General features: G+C 37.2%; 1 protein-coding gene and 1 long non-coding RNA gene across 3 annotated transcripts; both read right to left on the bottom strand.

The window, feature by feature from the left end:
• Positions 1 to 5,237: 5,237 nt before the first annotated feature.
• LOC128182432 (uncharacterized) lies at positions 5,238 to 9,044 on the bottom strand. 2 transcript variants are annotated; one of them, XM_052851056.1, is made up of 12 exons: positions 8,337 to 9,040; positions 8,110 to 8,175; positions 7,884 to 7,994; positions 7,671 to 7,766; positions 7,452 to 7,550; positions 6,583 to 6,672; positions 6,390 to 6,453; positions 6,237 to 6,297; positions 5,962 to 6,115; positions 5,710 to 5,814; positions 5,548 to 5,613; positions 5,238 to 5,380 (listed from the first exon to the last, which is right to left on the bottom strand). In XM_052851056.1, exons 1-12 carry the CDS (start codon positions 8,394 to 8,396, stop codon positions 5,309 to 5,311), a joined length of 1,044 nt encoding a protein of 347 aa, XP_052707016.1. In that variant the 5' UTR covers positions 8,397 to 9,040; the 3' UTR covers positions 5,238 to 5,308. The 2 variants fall into 2 exon arrangements, with proteins under 2 accessions (XP_052707016.1, XP_052707017.1); XM_052851057.1 differs by lacking the exon at positions 6,390 to 6,453 and having other exon boundaries at positions 6,237 to 6,295; positions 8,337 to 9,044.
• Positions 9,045 to 11,613: 2,569 nt separating this feature from the next.
• LOC128182433 (uncharacterized) lies at positions 11,614 to 15,615 on the bottom strand. Its single transcript, XR_008243418.1, has 2 exons — positions 15,495 to 15,615; positions 11,614 to 12,231 (listed from the first exon to the last, which is right to left on the bottom strand). It is a non-coding gene; the product is annotated as an uncharacterized LOC128182433 (long non-coding RNA).
• Positions 15,616 to 15,877: the final 262 nt, after the last annotated feature.

Here is a 15,877-nt window from a genome sequence, read left to right as displayed (position 1 = left end):
TCACATAGATCTAATGGTTATTTAGCTTAATATATGTCAGCTGAAAACCAGACAATGTACATGTACATGTACGTGTATAGATCTACAATATAGAGTACAATGCATTATATTGACAGTTTAAAAAATCAAATCTTATTTAGTATACAATACATTGTACATGTAACTTAAGAAATACGTCAGGTCTCCGATGGGAAAACAAATCAACGCTTCTTACCTCTCATCGAATGCATTACTTCTGTCTGTCGTTCAAAGTATATCTGGCAATGTAAACAAATAAAGTAGACGACAACGCATGCGCAGATCAAAACTAGTACACTGCCTTTTTCTGGTTGAAAATCCAGTACACCAACCAGGGGATATTTGGCTATTCTGGTCGATTTGTGTACGTCAAGCTTAGGGCAGGGCGGGATAAGTTTTAAGTTGATGTTTTTGTGAAAAGCTGATCTACAAGTAGATCGGGGGGGGGGGGGGGGGGGGGGGGGGGGGGGCTCTGACCGTCTCTGGGAAATCTTAATTTTTAAAGCAGAAATACTAGAAATACCAAAATTATGTTCCGGAGCCCCCCCCCCCCCCCTTGCATCGGTCTCTACCCCCTTTCAAAATTTTTTAAGCTAGATCCGTGCAAACTCGACAAAGAAATACTACCATATAAAATAAATATACAGGGACCAAGTCAACAAAATGTTTAGTCAACACAAATATTGACCAGCTCTGATCCAAAAATGGTTTAAACACAAGCGCATAAAACTTCTCTCCCCTAATTGACGATGACGAATGGTGGCACTTTCATTTAGGTGCTGGGTTTTTTAAAAGTACATATTATTCATTAGTTCTACACAAAGTGTATATAGTAAAAATATTACAGTTGCATTATTGCTGAAATGGACAAAATTTTTAAAATTTATAACAGCTTATGAATTTTATTCTACAAAAGTGTAAGTCTTGTAAAAATAATTAATTTATTTTATATTACATTTCCTTTAAATGTCCCTATGTCCTGAAGATAATTGTGCTGAAATTTCTAAATGCACTATGACATGGCGAGAAATTTCAAACACCGAACATTGTCTCCGACAACAGTCCGCATTGTAAATACATATTTTGCAACGAAGCTGACACTGGAACTGTGACTTGGAATTCGGACTCAGATATTTCCGATAATCATATTGTTTGAGAACAAGATCATCGGGTGGTTTTCTTAAATTTTCTGTAAATAATTGTCAACATCCATAGCATTTTTTTTTACTATTGATATACACATGTATTAACATTTGTTACTGGGGGGGGGGGGGGGGGGGATAAATCTCTCTCAACGTTGAGGTGAGTTAACTTCCTGTTCACAGTCTCACTGTACTCACAATAATTGTTACACAAACATAGAGTAAGTTATGTATCCTGATAAAGTTTATTTGAAGTTGCTAAATTCATTAAATGTTAGGACCTCCCTCTCCTTTTTTTAAATTTCTAATTAACAACCCATATGTTTTAGCTATTTGGTGCATGATGAAATTGGAATGACAGATCAAACGGACTCTTAATTAAGACTGAATTAAGACTGACACACCAAGCTCCACCCCCTACACTATGGAGGGTCCATCGTCAGCATTTTACCCCAAGCCGGGGGTGACACCTCCCCCGGGAAGTTTCAATAGGCATTTGACCACACGTCCCTGCCTTGAAAAACAAAACTGTTGGTCCAACCCCCCTCCTCCCACCCCCCCTCCACCCCGGAAAAATAGATTTTTATGGATCTGCGCATCATTGATATTTTACACATTATAAGTGCAGGTGTAAAAAACATTTTTATTGCTCTAAAATTGCTCATTCGCAGCCAACATTCTTTCGGGTTTTTTTTAAAGAGATACCGCAGTTTTTTTCTTTTGCAATTGTGAATTATTTTTCAAGACGTACTATATTGTATATTATAACATCAATATCAATCGATAATATTATTTTTTTTATATATTAACTATACTTAAGTCTGATATCAACTAATTACATGTATGAACGATTTAAAGCATGGAAACATTTTTTATTGATTGTATAGTTAATGCACTTGTGCGCCGGTTTTTCAGGTGCACACGTTTAATATATATATGCATTTTTTTTTTTTCAGATAAAGCCCCTAACAAGCAGCATAGGGTTTTCATGCGTAATTTTTGTTTTTTAATTCATTCACAATAATTATACTTTGTATTCAGGCGAATAAAGTTAATACCAATATCTTTGAAACAACCAATCACTCAGGTCAACCATGCGCGTTATCCAAATTTGTGAACGTCAAAATATGGCATTATTTAAAAAAAAAAATCATCGTTTCATCGACATATGACTTCTCATCATCACATGCCACAGTTTTCCTCAACAGCTCAATGATGGAAACAAATCGGTGTGAAACACATGAGGATTACCGACAATGATGCAATCTTTTCAACAATACAATGTACCTAGACTGGTCCTCTGTCTCTGTAGTACGACAGGCGTCTCGTGGTCACAAAATTTCCAGTGATTCACCGATGACATCATGTGTCCCCGATATTAAACCACCGTACTTAATATTCACCCACACCGTCCTAGCGCATGTCCCGTGCTCCCGCTATTCACCTTACCATGCCCGAGATCTGACCAGCAGTGGCCTCACGTGAGCCTGACTCAAGTAGGTTACTAGACCTGTGTGCTGGTTAATCAACTGTCAGCAATCGTCCAGTCCTTGACCAGCTCTCCACACGACATCAACAATGTATAAAGTGTTAAATACTTTGTTATTGACAAAATTTATATTATTCATTTAGTGAGAGCCTCTCTCTCTCTCTCTCTCTCTCTCTCTCTCTCTCTCTCATTGGAGGATAGAATTATTTTGCCCATATAAAATAGCATATATAGATTTCATAGTATTCGGAGCTTTTGATAAAAGTTTAATAGTATTCTAGCCATTTCTAGGTATAATTATTCTATTGGTCTTTTTTTTTGGGGGGGGGGCTGTAAGATTCCTAGCACGTTTCAAAATCAATGCTTGCATATTGGTACCAGACGTTTAAAAATAACCTGTTGAACTTGTACGTTGTTAGACATTAAGAAATGTTATGAAGATTCGATTATAATTTATTGTTGAAGCCTATAAAAGCACGTGACAAAACATGGGTCGGGGTGATCCTTAAAGTAGCCTCCTTAAAATCAGAATTCATCGCGAAGCATCCGCTGAAAAGAATTCAAGAGCTGTGCCTTATGTGTAGTGAAATTCACATGGAAATTTTCAGTTTAGTGAAATTCGTATAAATGAAGCACTCACAGATTTGAAATATCTCCCTTGAATTTCACATGAAGCACAACTGGAGTATAAACTTTAGGGAGTTGAAATAAGGTATAAGAAATCATTCTTTGAGTATTATGAGCTGATAATAATTGGATTTGACCACGCCCCCGACCGAAATTTAATTTGGTCAAATCCAATAAAGCCCGAAGGGCTTTATGGTGGATTTGACCACGCTCCGACCGAAATTATCACCTCATAATATTCAAAGAATGCTTCCTTGTTATATAATTTCCAATCTGTACACTTTAAAACAACATCATATTAAAACCACTACAATGAAGCGCATTGAAGTGGTAAAAATGTTCGTTTGAATGGAATGTCCTAAACTTTGTATCGAACGTCAATTGTAACATAAGACACGCCCATTTCCTTTATAACGAGGAAAACAGTATTCGTAACAATGCTTTCGGAACCGCTCATCTTCTAAACAACACAAGCAGGGCTGCGGACCCTGGACAGGCACGTAGCATCGTTTTTGAAAGTGGGAGGGGGGGGCAGACTCATCCAAAAAATCTTGACAAGCTCAAAAAAAGGGAATTTTGAATTATCCAATTTTCTCCGTAAATGTTTTCCATGGCCCGCGCATATCCCAGTTCCCTCAACAAGCTGCGATCACAGCAACAAATGCAGAAGATCGAAGAAGACGAAGAACGTAGCTTACCCCTCTAAAACGAAAAACTGAAACATGTAAAAAAAAAAAAAACCTTTTCAGTAATGTAACAGGAAGTTCAAAACACAAATTTGTTACTAAAAATATTCTTATTTTGAACAATATCACTGTTTCTGAACATAGTTGGAAAGAAAGAAAGAAAGAAAAGAAAGAAATAAAGAAAGTGTTTTTGTTTTGTGTATAATGTGTGTGTGTGAAATTCCTGCTTGTGTTGTTTAGAAGAGGGGTGGTTCCGAAAGCATTGTGACGAATACTGTTTTCATCGTTTCAAAAGAAATGGGTGTGTCTTAGGTAAAAATTGACGTTCGATACAAAGTTTAGAACATTCCATTCAAACGAACATTTTTACCACTTCAATGCGCTTCATTGTATTTTTTGTGTAGCACATGCTATGTATTACTACGCGGCGCAGCCAATACCGTTTTCCAGTTATGCTATAAAACACGCCCATTTTATGTCACTCTTGTTATATGAAGTTATTGGGTTTTAGGGTTCAAAATGTATTCGTAATGTTATCACAGACAAAGACAGTTGAACATGTAGATATGATTTAATAATATCGTAGGACATATATTTATATATGGAGTGTATGAATAAGTGGCAATACAATGCGTATGTACATTTCTTAGAATTGCCAATAGACATACATGATATGCATGGACAGATGCCCGATCTACATTTATAATTGATAAATTTCGATAAAAGTGGTACCGGTAGTTACATGTAAAGGGACAATGAAAATGAAAGGACAATATTTATTTACAATATCATAATTGATTGATAATTTTACCTCAACTCACTCAAAACGAATAGTGGCATTACAGGATATGAAGTGGGTTTTTAGGGACAGTGGCCAACGTAACTACAATGTATTTTTATAAAATACATAGACAAACTCACGGAACTTACAGAGGATCTCAAGGAATTGAATTCAAATACAACTGTGTACCCCGTTCCCTCGTTGACGTGCGTGCGCCTCCCTCAACTTTTTGATAAATACTACCCCCCCCCCCCAACACACACACTTTTAGAGTTCTCCTTTCGTTTCTAGTGGAAGTGTATTCTCATTGCCACAAGGACAACGAAAAGAAACACACATTTTTGTAAATAAAATATTTTATAAATGTAAGTTTTAAAAATGATATTAAAAAAGATATTAACTAAATTCGATATACTGTCGCTAAAACTTAGAGATTCACATATATAAAGCCGCGCAACTGCAATCCATTTTCTAAAATATGAACACAACTTGTGAGAGTTCTCTTTCTTTTTCAAATTGAAAGACAGCATAGTTAATGAAAGTTTCTCATGGTAGCTCGGACTCTTTATTTCTTCCCGAAAAATCTCCTGAGGCGGGAAAGAAATCCTTTGCTTTTCTCTCCATCTCCTCGTCTCTCCTGTTAGAATAGACAATGTTATTAATTGTTATTACATCTAGATATTATTAATTTCAATTATCCTACGTTTGTATGTATCTTATTCTATTCCATTTAAGACAAGTTTATCTCATTATTCCAGAAAGGTATACTTTAAAAAATATTTCATAAAAACAAAATGTTGTCACCTTCTTTGAAATGGAGTTTGCGCCGCAACAAAAAACTCGAACGAACCAATTTGTTCCAAATTTATTCTGAAAAGTATCAGAGAAAATTTACATGTATATATATTTCTTTGTTTAAAAAATTTATAATTACTAGTTATATGAACCCACGTCTTTTAATTTTACCTCTTCATCTTCCTCTACGCTAAAATATGAATCAGATTCTCTGATTCCTTGATCGTCTTTTGTTTCAATTTCAGTATCAAGACTTTGTTGGATATTTGCGTTGACCTGTTCACAAAAAAAATAAAAAAATAAAAAAAATAAAATAAAATCCTGTCAATACGTGTACGAAGTCTGTTTGTATATCGACAATCATGTACAGCTACACAGAAACCAACTTTGGACAATAACATGTATAGAAAACAGAGGACACACCTGCGGATCCCCGGGATCCTGTTGTTCTGTGGATTGCATTAGTCCAAAGTACGTGTTTAGTGTCAGCCATTCATAGGATAGTGGTGCCAGTCCTCGGGCTGGTGGCCTCGGTAAACGGCGATATTCATACACCTCCCGCATGAAGTCTTTGTCCCTGTAACGAACAGAAGGGTGTGTAAAGGGTAGTATTCTCATATTCTTTGATTAAAAATGTGAACTGCATTAGCGTTTATTTATTTATTCATTGCAAAACGTAGGTAAATGTTTGAACTTGCCGAAAGGCTGCGCTAAATTTGGCCAACATTATCGAAATACTCTCTTCTGCTGTCGGTATCTGATCATAAAGAAAGAAGAGATATAAAATGGGAATGTATTATTCTTTTGTAATATATTGTTTTGACTTTAGTCTGTAAAATTTAGGGGTAACTCAATGGGTCGGTAAATGCGGGTTGTTGGGGTTTCGGGGGGATTTAATGGAAATATCTCCCGGTCCTAAAAGAAACAAAATTCTCTATATTTTATGGCGCAGAGAGAGAGAGAGAGAGAGAGAGAGAGAGAGAGAGAGAGAGAGAGAGAGAGAGAGAGAGAGAGAGAGAGAGAGAGAGAGAGAGGGAGACTTACAACGGGATCAGTAAAGAAGTCCTCTATCTGTTTTTGTCTTGCCGCTCTAGCCTCCAATTCTAATTCCCTGCAAGTTCTCTCAGTATCATCCTAATAAATAACAAATGTCAAAAATATATTTTGAAAACACAAAATATTTCAGCAAAGGACTAAGTGCGGTTTTATGCATTTTTTGCCCCCCAAATCAAAGTTTAAGAAAGAGCTTAAAAAATAAGGTGAAAGATAGTTAAAATCATGTTGGAAATAAATGTGTAAAAGGTTATTACCACAGTGACGTCATAATGTAGAAATGACGTCATGAAGATTGCATTATTTTGATAAATTGATGATTTGTGGCAAAATATGGGTGTTTTCCGCTGGTTTTTCGACTAGGAAACATCGAGCGCAGGCTTGCTCAAGTACCATTTTTTAGTATAATGCGTATAACGATCTGAAGAAAAATGTTAAAATCGCACTTGAGCAGACCTGCGCTCTATACCTCCGAATGCAAAATATAGAGCAAAAATGAGAATATTTTCATTTGTTTGCATATTTCCGGGAATTGGGTCATTTAGGTGACGTCATAGATTAACAGCGAATGGGCAATGATGACTAAAATCAACATCAAAGCTATAGGAATCCTCTATACAATGATTTGTGAAGATTTTATTTTTATACGATACAATTTAAAAATTGGTTGAAATCGGGGGCAGATATTTGACCATACCGCACATAGTCCTTTAACGAATGTAAAAGCGAGTTTGGAAATTAACACTATGCTACTTTATAATCCGGCTGAAGTCTTTTTTAGCCAATATCGTAATATCTTCGAATTTATCAATTTTGAAAATGAATTCAGTAATTTTTCTTTTTGTTTATGCAGCACAAACCTCGTCTTCATTTGAGGATCCAGTCTGGATCAAAGACCACTTTTTTGTTGAGCCCTCGCTTTGTTCACGATGCTGTTGGTTGTTGTTTATGTCGAAATTCTGTAAATAGAATAAAGGTTAAGAAGCAGTTATAAAATTAAAAATAAATAGATATATAAACGGATAAATAAATGGATACGGGTACATATACTCTTGACTCAAAGTTGACATGTTTCTTACATGATGGTCGTCCTTGACATCAGCGAGTTGATGACCTTTTGCCTTGATAATCTGTGTGCAACTTCCGGTCTCTATAATTCCGTCACTCAGAGATTTCTGTGACAAATAAAGGTAGATTTATTGGATCGTATAAATGAAATAAATTATTATGTCTTCGCTAAGATTGTCTTGAGTTAAAAATTTTCAGGTAGATTAGTGTCAAAAGTTAACAACCTTGACACTATAGTTTCCACCGTCGCTCGATGCGACCCTCGGTAAACAAAGATGTTCTGCACGCCTGGATCTTGAGGTAACTTCTCCAGTTCTAGTATTCAAGAAACCAATCTATGAAGAAATAGGTAAAACAAATCAGATATTTTGTTCGCCGTTGTACTGGGGAGTATGAACCATATTTACTCATGAATAGACTCTAGCAGTTTTAAGACAAGACATAGTATACCTTTCCTACGAACAGGCAGACAATTTCATATTCTCGCCTCAACTTTTCGTTGTAATGAATCAATGCCTGTAAATTTCAGAAATTAATAGTTGGCAAACTAGCAAATAACGGGGTAATAATATATGACATAAGGTTTCAAATAAATCCTGCATAGTGTTAACATACATCTAAATTCTTAATGATGACCTTTAAACAATTTCACAATTTAAAATTTCGCAGAAACACACCTTGCTTGAAATGTCCATGGTTTGTGAATAAGATTTCCAAAGAAAACTTTCACAAACCATGACAAAACAAATAGTTTGCCTTTGAGCGCTTCTAAAATCTGCCAAACCTTACTGGTTTCTATACAGAAATGATTATGACGTCATAATATATCAACGTAATAAAACGTCATGATAGTAGCACTAACTGACGTAAAAAAGAAACCAAAAACAAAATTCCGTGACAAAGAGGAAAATAGTAAATAAAGCTTCTGTAATCCATAATAAGTTTCACATATTACATATAACTTGATTCTAATAGAATAATTGGTTTTTAAATATGCGAGCTGTATAAAGAATGAATGAATACATAAAATTATGAATAACTAAGATGCTTTGAAATAAAACCTGGTAAGATCAATATAATTGTGTAAACACAATTTTAACACAAAAAATTAATACAATGATCTTAATATCTTAGTACATTTTGTTTTAAAAAGATTTCCATTTCCATTAAACAGCACCATTTTTGTCTGTTCCAATTGCGGACCTTTGTATGGTAAATAGCTATGTTATGTTATTAGTTAAACAATACTTTTTGGGGATGATTTATGCGGGATATGAAGCTAGCGGCATTGCAAAAAAATTTTAGAGGGAGTCATACTTCTTGGATGTAAATATTTTATCAGTATGTTCCTTTGAATACAGCAAGTTTTTTTATATTTAAAAAAAAAGAGTACAAAATGTGGTCTGGGTGTTGGGCTTTTTAAAAAACTTGCTTGAATTCCAATCGTCGGTTGATTAATATTGACAATGAAAGCACATTCAAACTTCCATCATTCCAGAATGCGAGTTTTAGGCGAGTATGATTATCTTTCCTGTTATTGATCCACTTACCCCAAAAAGGAAAGGAGGATGAGTGTAATTTTCAATATTTCGACTTCAACTGAGCAAGTTTGACAATTTTCTTATTCTGCGAAGACCATCTAGTAACACATACATTAATTTTATTAACAATGAAACCTTTTCATGCACATTTCAGAATTCGTTTGGAATCGTTTGTTTAGAAAATGAAGAAAGCTATTTTCAGTGATTTCCCAAACACGGGTACGGCTAAATATGTAATATATTCCTTATCTCAATGTGCGTTCACCGATTATAAATTGCAAAGTAGGCTACTAGTGTCCTGTTCGGAAAGGTTTGGGAGCATTTTTTGAAACTAACCAAACACCAAAAGCACAGTCCACCACTCACTCACCCTCCTTTCTCTTGCTCCACTACCCTTTCTCTCTGTTGCCCTACTCACTCATCCCCTCTCTCTTGTCCCACTCCCCCTTTTTCTCTCTCTCTTGCCCACTCCCCCTTTCTCTCTCTCTGTTGCCCTACTCACTCATCCCCTCTCTCTTGTCCCACTCCCCCTTTTTCTCTCTCTTGCCCACTCCCCCTTTCTCTCTCTCTGTAGCCCCACTCACTCACCCACCCCTTTTTTTCTCTTTCTTGCCCTACTCACTATTACTCCACTCATCCCTCTCCCTTGCCCCACTCACTTTATCTCACTCCATTCACTAACTACTCTCTTTCTACCAACTCTCACCCCACCCACTTTTTCTCATCCCTCACTCACTCATCCTCTTCTCTCTCTATCTCTGTTGCCCAACTCACTCACCCCCTCTCTCTCTTGTCCCACTCCCTCTCTCTCTGTTGGCCCACTCACATTCCCCCTTTCTGTCTCTCTTGCCCCACTCACTCACCACTATCTACCTTCTCTCTCTCTCGCCCCACTCATTCACCCTTCTTTCTCCCTCTCGCCCCACTTTCTCACCTCTCTCGCCCAATACGCCCCATCTCTCGCCCCACTTACTCACCCTCTCTCTCCCACTCACTCCTCTTTCTCGCCCCACTCACTCACCCAACTCTCGCCCCACTCACTCACCAGCTCTCGCCCAACTCACTCACCCCTATCTCTCTCGCCCCACTCACTCACCCTCTCTTTCTCTCGCTCCACTCACTCACCCCTATTTCTCTCGCCCCACTTTCTTACCTTTCTCGCTCCACTCACTCACCCCTCTTTCTTGCCACACTCACTCACACCTCTCTCGTCCCATTCACCCCTCTCATTCACCCTTGTCTCTCTCGTCCCACCAACTCACCCTTCTTTCTCTCTCCCCACTCACTCCATCTCTCGCCCTACTCAACCTCTCTCTCCCCACTCTCTCTCTCTCTCGCCCCACTCACCCCTATCTCTTACCTCTCTCGCCCCACTCACTCACCTCTATCCCTTTCGCCCCATTCACTCCTCTTTCTCGCCCCACCCACCCCATCTCTCGCCCTACTCACTCACCCACTCTTTCTCTCGCCCCACTCACTCACCCCTATTTCTCTCGCCCCACTCACTCACCCCTCTTTCTTGCCACTCACTCACACCCCCTCTCTTGCCCCACTCACTCACCCTTCTGTCTCTCTCGCCCCACCCACTCACCCCTCTTTCGCTCACCCCACTCACTCCATCTCTCGCCCTACTCACCTCTCTCTCCCCACTCTCTCTCTCTCGCCCCACTCACCCCTATCTCTCTCGTCCCACTCACCCCTCTTTCTCGCCACACTCACCCACACCTCTCTCTTATCCACTCTCTCTCTGTCTCACCCCATTTACACCTCTCTCTCTCTCTCTCGCCCCACTCACCCTATTTCACTCACCCCTCTTTCTCGCCACACTCACTCACACCTCTCTCCCACCCCCACTCTCTCGCCCCACTTACACCTTTCTCTCGCCCCACTCTCTTGCCCCGGTCATTCACATAACCCTCTCTCCCCCACTCTCTCGCCCTACATACTCACCCCTACCTCTCTCGTCCCCCCTCTCAACTTTTCCCTCGCACCACTCTCACACCTCTTTCTTTCGTCCCATTCACTCACCCCTCTCTCTATCTCTCGCTCGTCCTACTAACTCACCTCTCTATCGCCCATTCACTAACCCCTTTCTCTCATCCAACTCACTCGCCACTCTCACTCACCCCACACACTCACCCAATCACTCATTCCTCTTTCTCACCCGTCTCACTTTCCCGCCCCACTCTCTCACCCTAGATGGGAGAAAGGGGGTGAGAGCGTGAGAGGGGATAATGTGGTGAAAAAGGAGTGAAATGTGGGAGAAAGAGGAAAAAGTGGAGTGAGTTAGTGAATGAGTGAGTGAGCAAGTGCTTCCCGTCACTCACTATTTCAATACACTCTCCCGGACACTCACTCTTCCCCTGATCTCGTCCTCACTCACTTCATCTCCTAATGATAACAACAAAACATGTAACTTTATTGATATACCTTCAAACGTGTAAATATCCAAGTCAAAAATAAAATTTAATAATCAGATAGAGTACAGTCCTTGGGGCCAACCACCGATTATTTATAAGCCCCTCCTGTTAGTATAGATATCATAAGGCGGGGGGGGGGGGTACCCAATTTTTTGATTTTTGATGTACAAGCAAAGAGAGATAACTCCAATATATTTATGTTTATGCTATTGACTGGTCCTCTTCTATTGGAAATATCTAACGATAGAAGTCTCTGTATCTGTTACCCAACTGAATTTAAACGCATGGTTATCATCTAATTCACTCTCCTCTTTCCTGGGGAAGTCACAATAGCAGCTCCATTGTCAGTATTTTAATATGAGGGAGACTGCCGATGTATATGCACATATTGACCATTTTAAAACATGATTATTTTTAGAAGCTGCACAATTTTTCTTCAGTGAAGTGTCTGTACTTTTTCCAGAATTAAATGTACACAATTAAGACATCTTTTAATGACCGGGAGAATTCCAATAGAACTATCTTCTCAATGATGAATCCTTTCAGACCTTTGTACATGTTATTCTTAATGTTCCACCATATAGGTTTTGATGCTCTGTTCTCTTTATTGGCTACAAAGACATAAACAAAAACATAGGTGATCACAGATTACATAGTTCAATAATCAGACGAGGCATCACCTTTATGAGACAACCTTGATCATAATCTAATGAATACAATATGATAAATATCATAGTTAATGATCTTTTATCAAATTTTAAGGTATTGTAGAGTTGTTGGTACAATACCATATAATATCATAAAATACGAAATTGTATGATACAATATTATATTTATGAAACAATGTCATATTTAATAAAACAAAATTGTATCATATTCATATAATACAATATCATATCAATAGACGAAATATCATGTGATATCATATCATATCATATGAGTGGAGGAGTTAACGTTTTTTATAAACCCCTTCGCGGTTAATAAAGCGTAAACTGTCCCAAATCATTCTGTATCGTATAAAACTAGTAAATATTGAATTCATTCCTTAGATATGATAGAATATTATACATTTATTGCATAAAAGTAAGGGAGATTCATGTATGAAGATTTATCCCCCCAGGGAAATCATATTTCCTGAGGACGCCCGATATACAGAATTAATATAAATATTTATAAAAACATATCATATAATATATTTTTATACAAGAGGCCAATTGGCCTTAACGGTCACCTGTGTAGCATATAACCCAGACACAAACTTGTCGAGGAGTCTCATATATGCATTTAATTAGTTTTCATTCTGGAGTAGAAAATTTATAAATCTGTAATGACGAGCACCTCCTGCCTGAAATCTTTCAAAAAGAACTGTGAAACCTATAATTTTGGTGAAAAAATTAAAGATCTGGTCTACAAAATCCTGAATTCAGTTTTCCTTTCAGGTGTGTGAGAGTAAAGAAGATCATTTTTAAACATTATATGCATTAACACCTATACATGTACATCCATTTTGGCCCTGCCCTAGAGTCAAAACCCATACTCCAGGGGACATGAAATTAAAAATTTTAGTAGAGGTCTTCCTGGTAAACATAATTATGAAGTCAGTTTTTCATACAGATGTGTGAGAATAGAGAAGAAGAGTTTTAAACATTATATGCATTAGCACTATATTGCCCCCCCCCCATGTCCTGAACCCCTGACCCAGGGGCCATGAATTTCACAATTTTGGAAGAGGAGTTAGTGGACATCATAACCATGTATTCAGTTTTTTGCCCACATGTTTGGGAGTAAAGAAGAAGAAGATTTTTTAAGATTTAATACATTTTTACTATATGGCCATATTGGCCCCACCCTAGAGCCCGAACCCCTGACACAGGGGTCATGAATTTCACAGTTTTGGTAGAGGGCTTCATGGACATCATAATCATGCATTTAGTTTATCAAATATATATGGGGGTAGAGAAGATTTTCTACGATTCAATAATTTTTACTATATAGCCATATTGACCCCATCCTATAGCCTGAACCCCTGACACAGGGGTCATGAATTTCACAATTTAAAAGAAGAAGTCAAAAATGTAAAATTGTTAACGCACGACGTACGACGCACGACGACGAACGAAAACGGATAGCAGTAGGTCACCTGAGTTTACACAGGTGACCTAAAAGAGATTAGGAATAATGATGATAAATATCACATATTAACAATTACATTTATCAAGCAAGTTTGAGTGAGGCAGGGCAAGTTTTCATAGCATCCTTGATGACTGAGTTTAGACCCTCTATCTGGGACTAGCCCTATATGTACCCCCACATCTAAAAAAAAAACAAGTCAAGACTAAATCTAGTACAAGATAATTATATTTTGAATCAATGCAAACCTGTATTTATTTATTTCAAAAACTTACACCTGATCCAGCATCAAGATAATCGAGATCAAGCTCTGTATCTGAAGCTATCCCTATTTACACATCCATAGTTACATTAACTGTTTAGGTTTGCTTCATTTTGTAAACAGTTCCAAGACCCTAACACAATTTGAGTTGTTCTAAAAATTAAATTATTTTAAACTCATCCAAGCATCTAGATAACCAAGATCACTTCCAGTATCTGAAGATACATCTATGATTCATTTACATTGTTAAAACAACTATGCAAATTTAAATAAGTACGATTATTTGCATAAACATGTGACCAGCTCCGAAAACCTTAACCTCCTCAAGCATCCGAAACTTTTGGCTTAGATTCAGCACTGAAGCATCGGGAGTGCATCATTATCACAAACGTTTGGAATCCCTCTCCCTTGAAAATTAAATTTTTATATTAAGTATTTGAATTCTTCGTTAATCCAGCCTGTTTATCATAAATGAATTCTAGGGGGTGAACTCTTGAAAAAAAAATCTTACTCTTCAAAACTTAAATAAAAAAATTCAACACTTGAATTTTGGCTTATTCAATGAGACTCTAAATGCATCATCTATATAACCATGGTCCTAATCAGGCATTACAATTCAGGTAAGTAGCATCGTAAATTTTGAACTAAGTTTTGATGTAAAAAAAAATTGTGGCAGATGTACAAATGTACCGGTAAAAAAATGTCGATACGAACCTGTGTAATATCAAAATTCGAGAAAATTATCTTACTATGTAAAGAAAGATTTCAGGTGTCTGTAATGTTACAAATTTTAAAAATGTCTTTCGAAAAAAAAGAGTGGAAGACCAACCCACTAACCCCCCCCCCCCCCCACACCACCACCATCACCCCTCCTCCCCCACCAAACGGCAAATGTAGCTTGAACTCAAGACTTTCAATTCAAAACACTGTAAGAAAAGAATACTATATAAGGAAAATGAGATACGAAGTTAATTTTTGTTTACTTCTAAAAACAATCCGTCCAAATATAGAGTGCCTTGTATCTTTGGACTATTTTTAATGGATAGCGAATAAAGCCTGATTAAATTTAAATTAATTGATTAAATTAATTTCCTCCTTGAAATAAGACTATTATCTAGTCATCTTCCAGAGGAAGAATGTAAATAAACGTTAAGAGTTCATTGTATACATTGTACACATTTTCGTAAAAATGATTCAGAGCTGCCTAATACAATGAAAAAACGGAGAGATTTAATGCAAGGAACAGCAACAAGTCTTAATCAGAGAAGCTCACTTGAGTTTACTACATGTAAAGTATGTCCCGGTTTCTCATTTTTAGACATCTCAATGATAACTTGGTTTAAACAATTATGGATGGTTTTCGTTTCTGCAAATTTCTCAGTGTTAAAATGGGAACATGTCGAACGGAAAATAATTTGATGAGAATAGAAGCCCGGGACAGGGTTTAGCATAATTATATTTTTTTAAATAATACATACTTACAGAGGATAAAAATACAAGTTGCAAGACTTTGATGATATGATGATGATGATGATGATGATGGTAGAAGTAGTGGCTGTTTTCCTGCATTCAACATCCTCCTTTGTTGTAACAAAATGGTTCCCTTGGAAAGAAATAATTGAGAACATTAATTTTCACAAAATCTTAAATGCAGAAAATATAAAACTTTTTAAAAAGCATTCTTTTGTGTTTCATATGATTTATAATGGTACCGATGAATGAGGAAATAGATACATGTATATATAATCTGCGTCGGCTAGTACATTACCTACATATCCGCATGAAAAACCAAAGAAAGCGTATTATTATTTATTAACGAATGATTTAAGAATCCTCTTCACAACAATATTTCATTTGATGAATTA

The sequence above is a fragment of the Crassostrea angulata genome, chromosome 4 (genome assembly GCF_025612915.1).
Source record: "Crassostrea angulata isolate pt1a10 chromosome 4, ASM2561291v2, whole genome shotgun sequence".
Classification (NCBI taxonomy): domain Eukaryota; kingdom Metazoa; phylum Mollusca; class Bivalvia; order Ostreida; family Ostreidae; genus Magallana; species Magallana angulata.
The sequence above is the reverse complement of the archived record's forward strand: the minus strand, read 5'-3'. Positions and strand labels throughout refer to the sequence as shown.

Bases quoted from the DNA above. Each gene is read 5' to 3' on its own strand.
- LOC128182432 (XM_052851056.1), bottom strand. From the start codon at position 8,396: ATGGTTTGTGAAAGTTTTCTTTGGAAATCTTATTCACAAACCATGGAC. The intron at 6,298-6,389 runs AGTTACCCCTAA...TTCTTTATGATC, and splicing joins CCGCATTTACCGACCCATTG to AGATACCGACAGCAGAAGAG. The intron at 5,381-5,547 runs GTGACAACATTT...CTATTCTAACAG, and splicing joins CAAACTCCATTTCAAAGAAG to GAGAGACGAGGAGATGGAGA.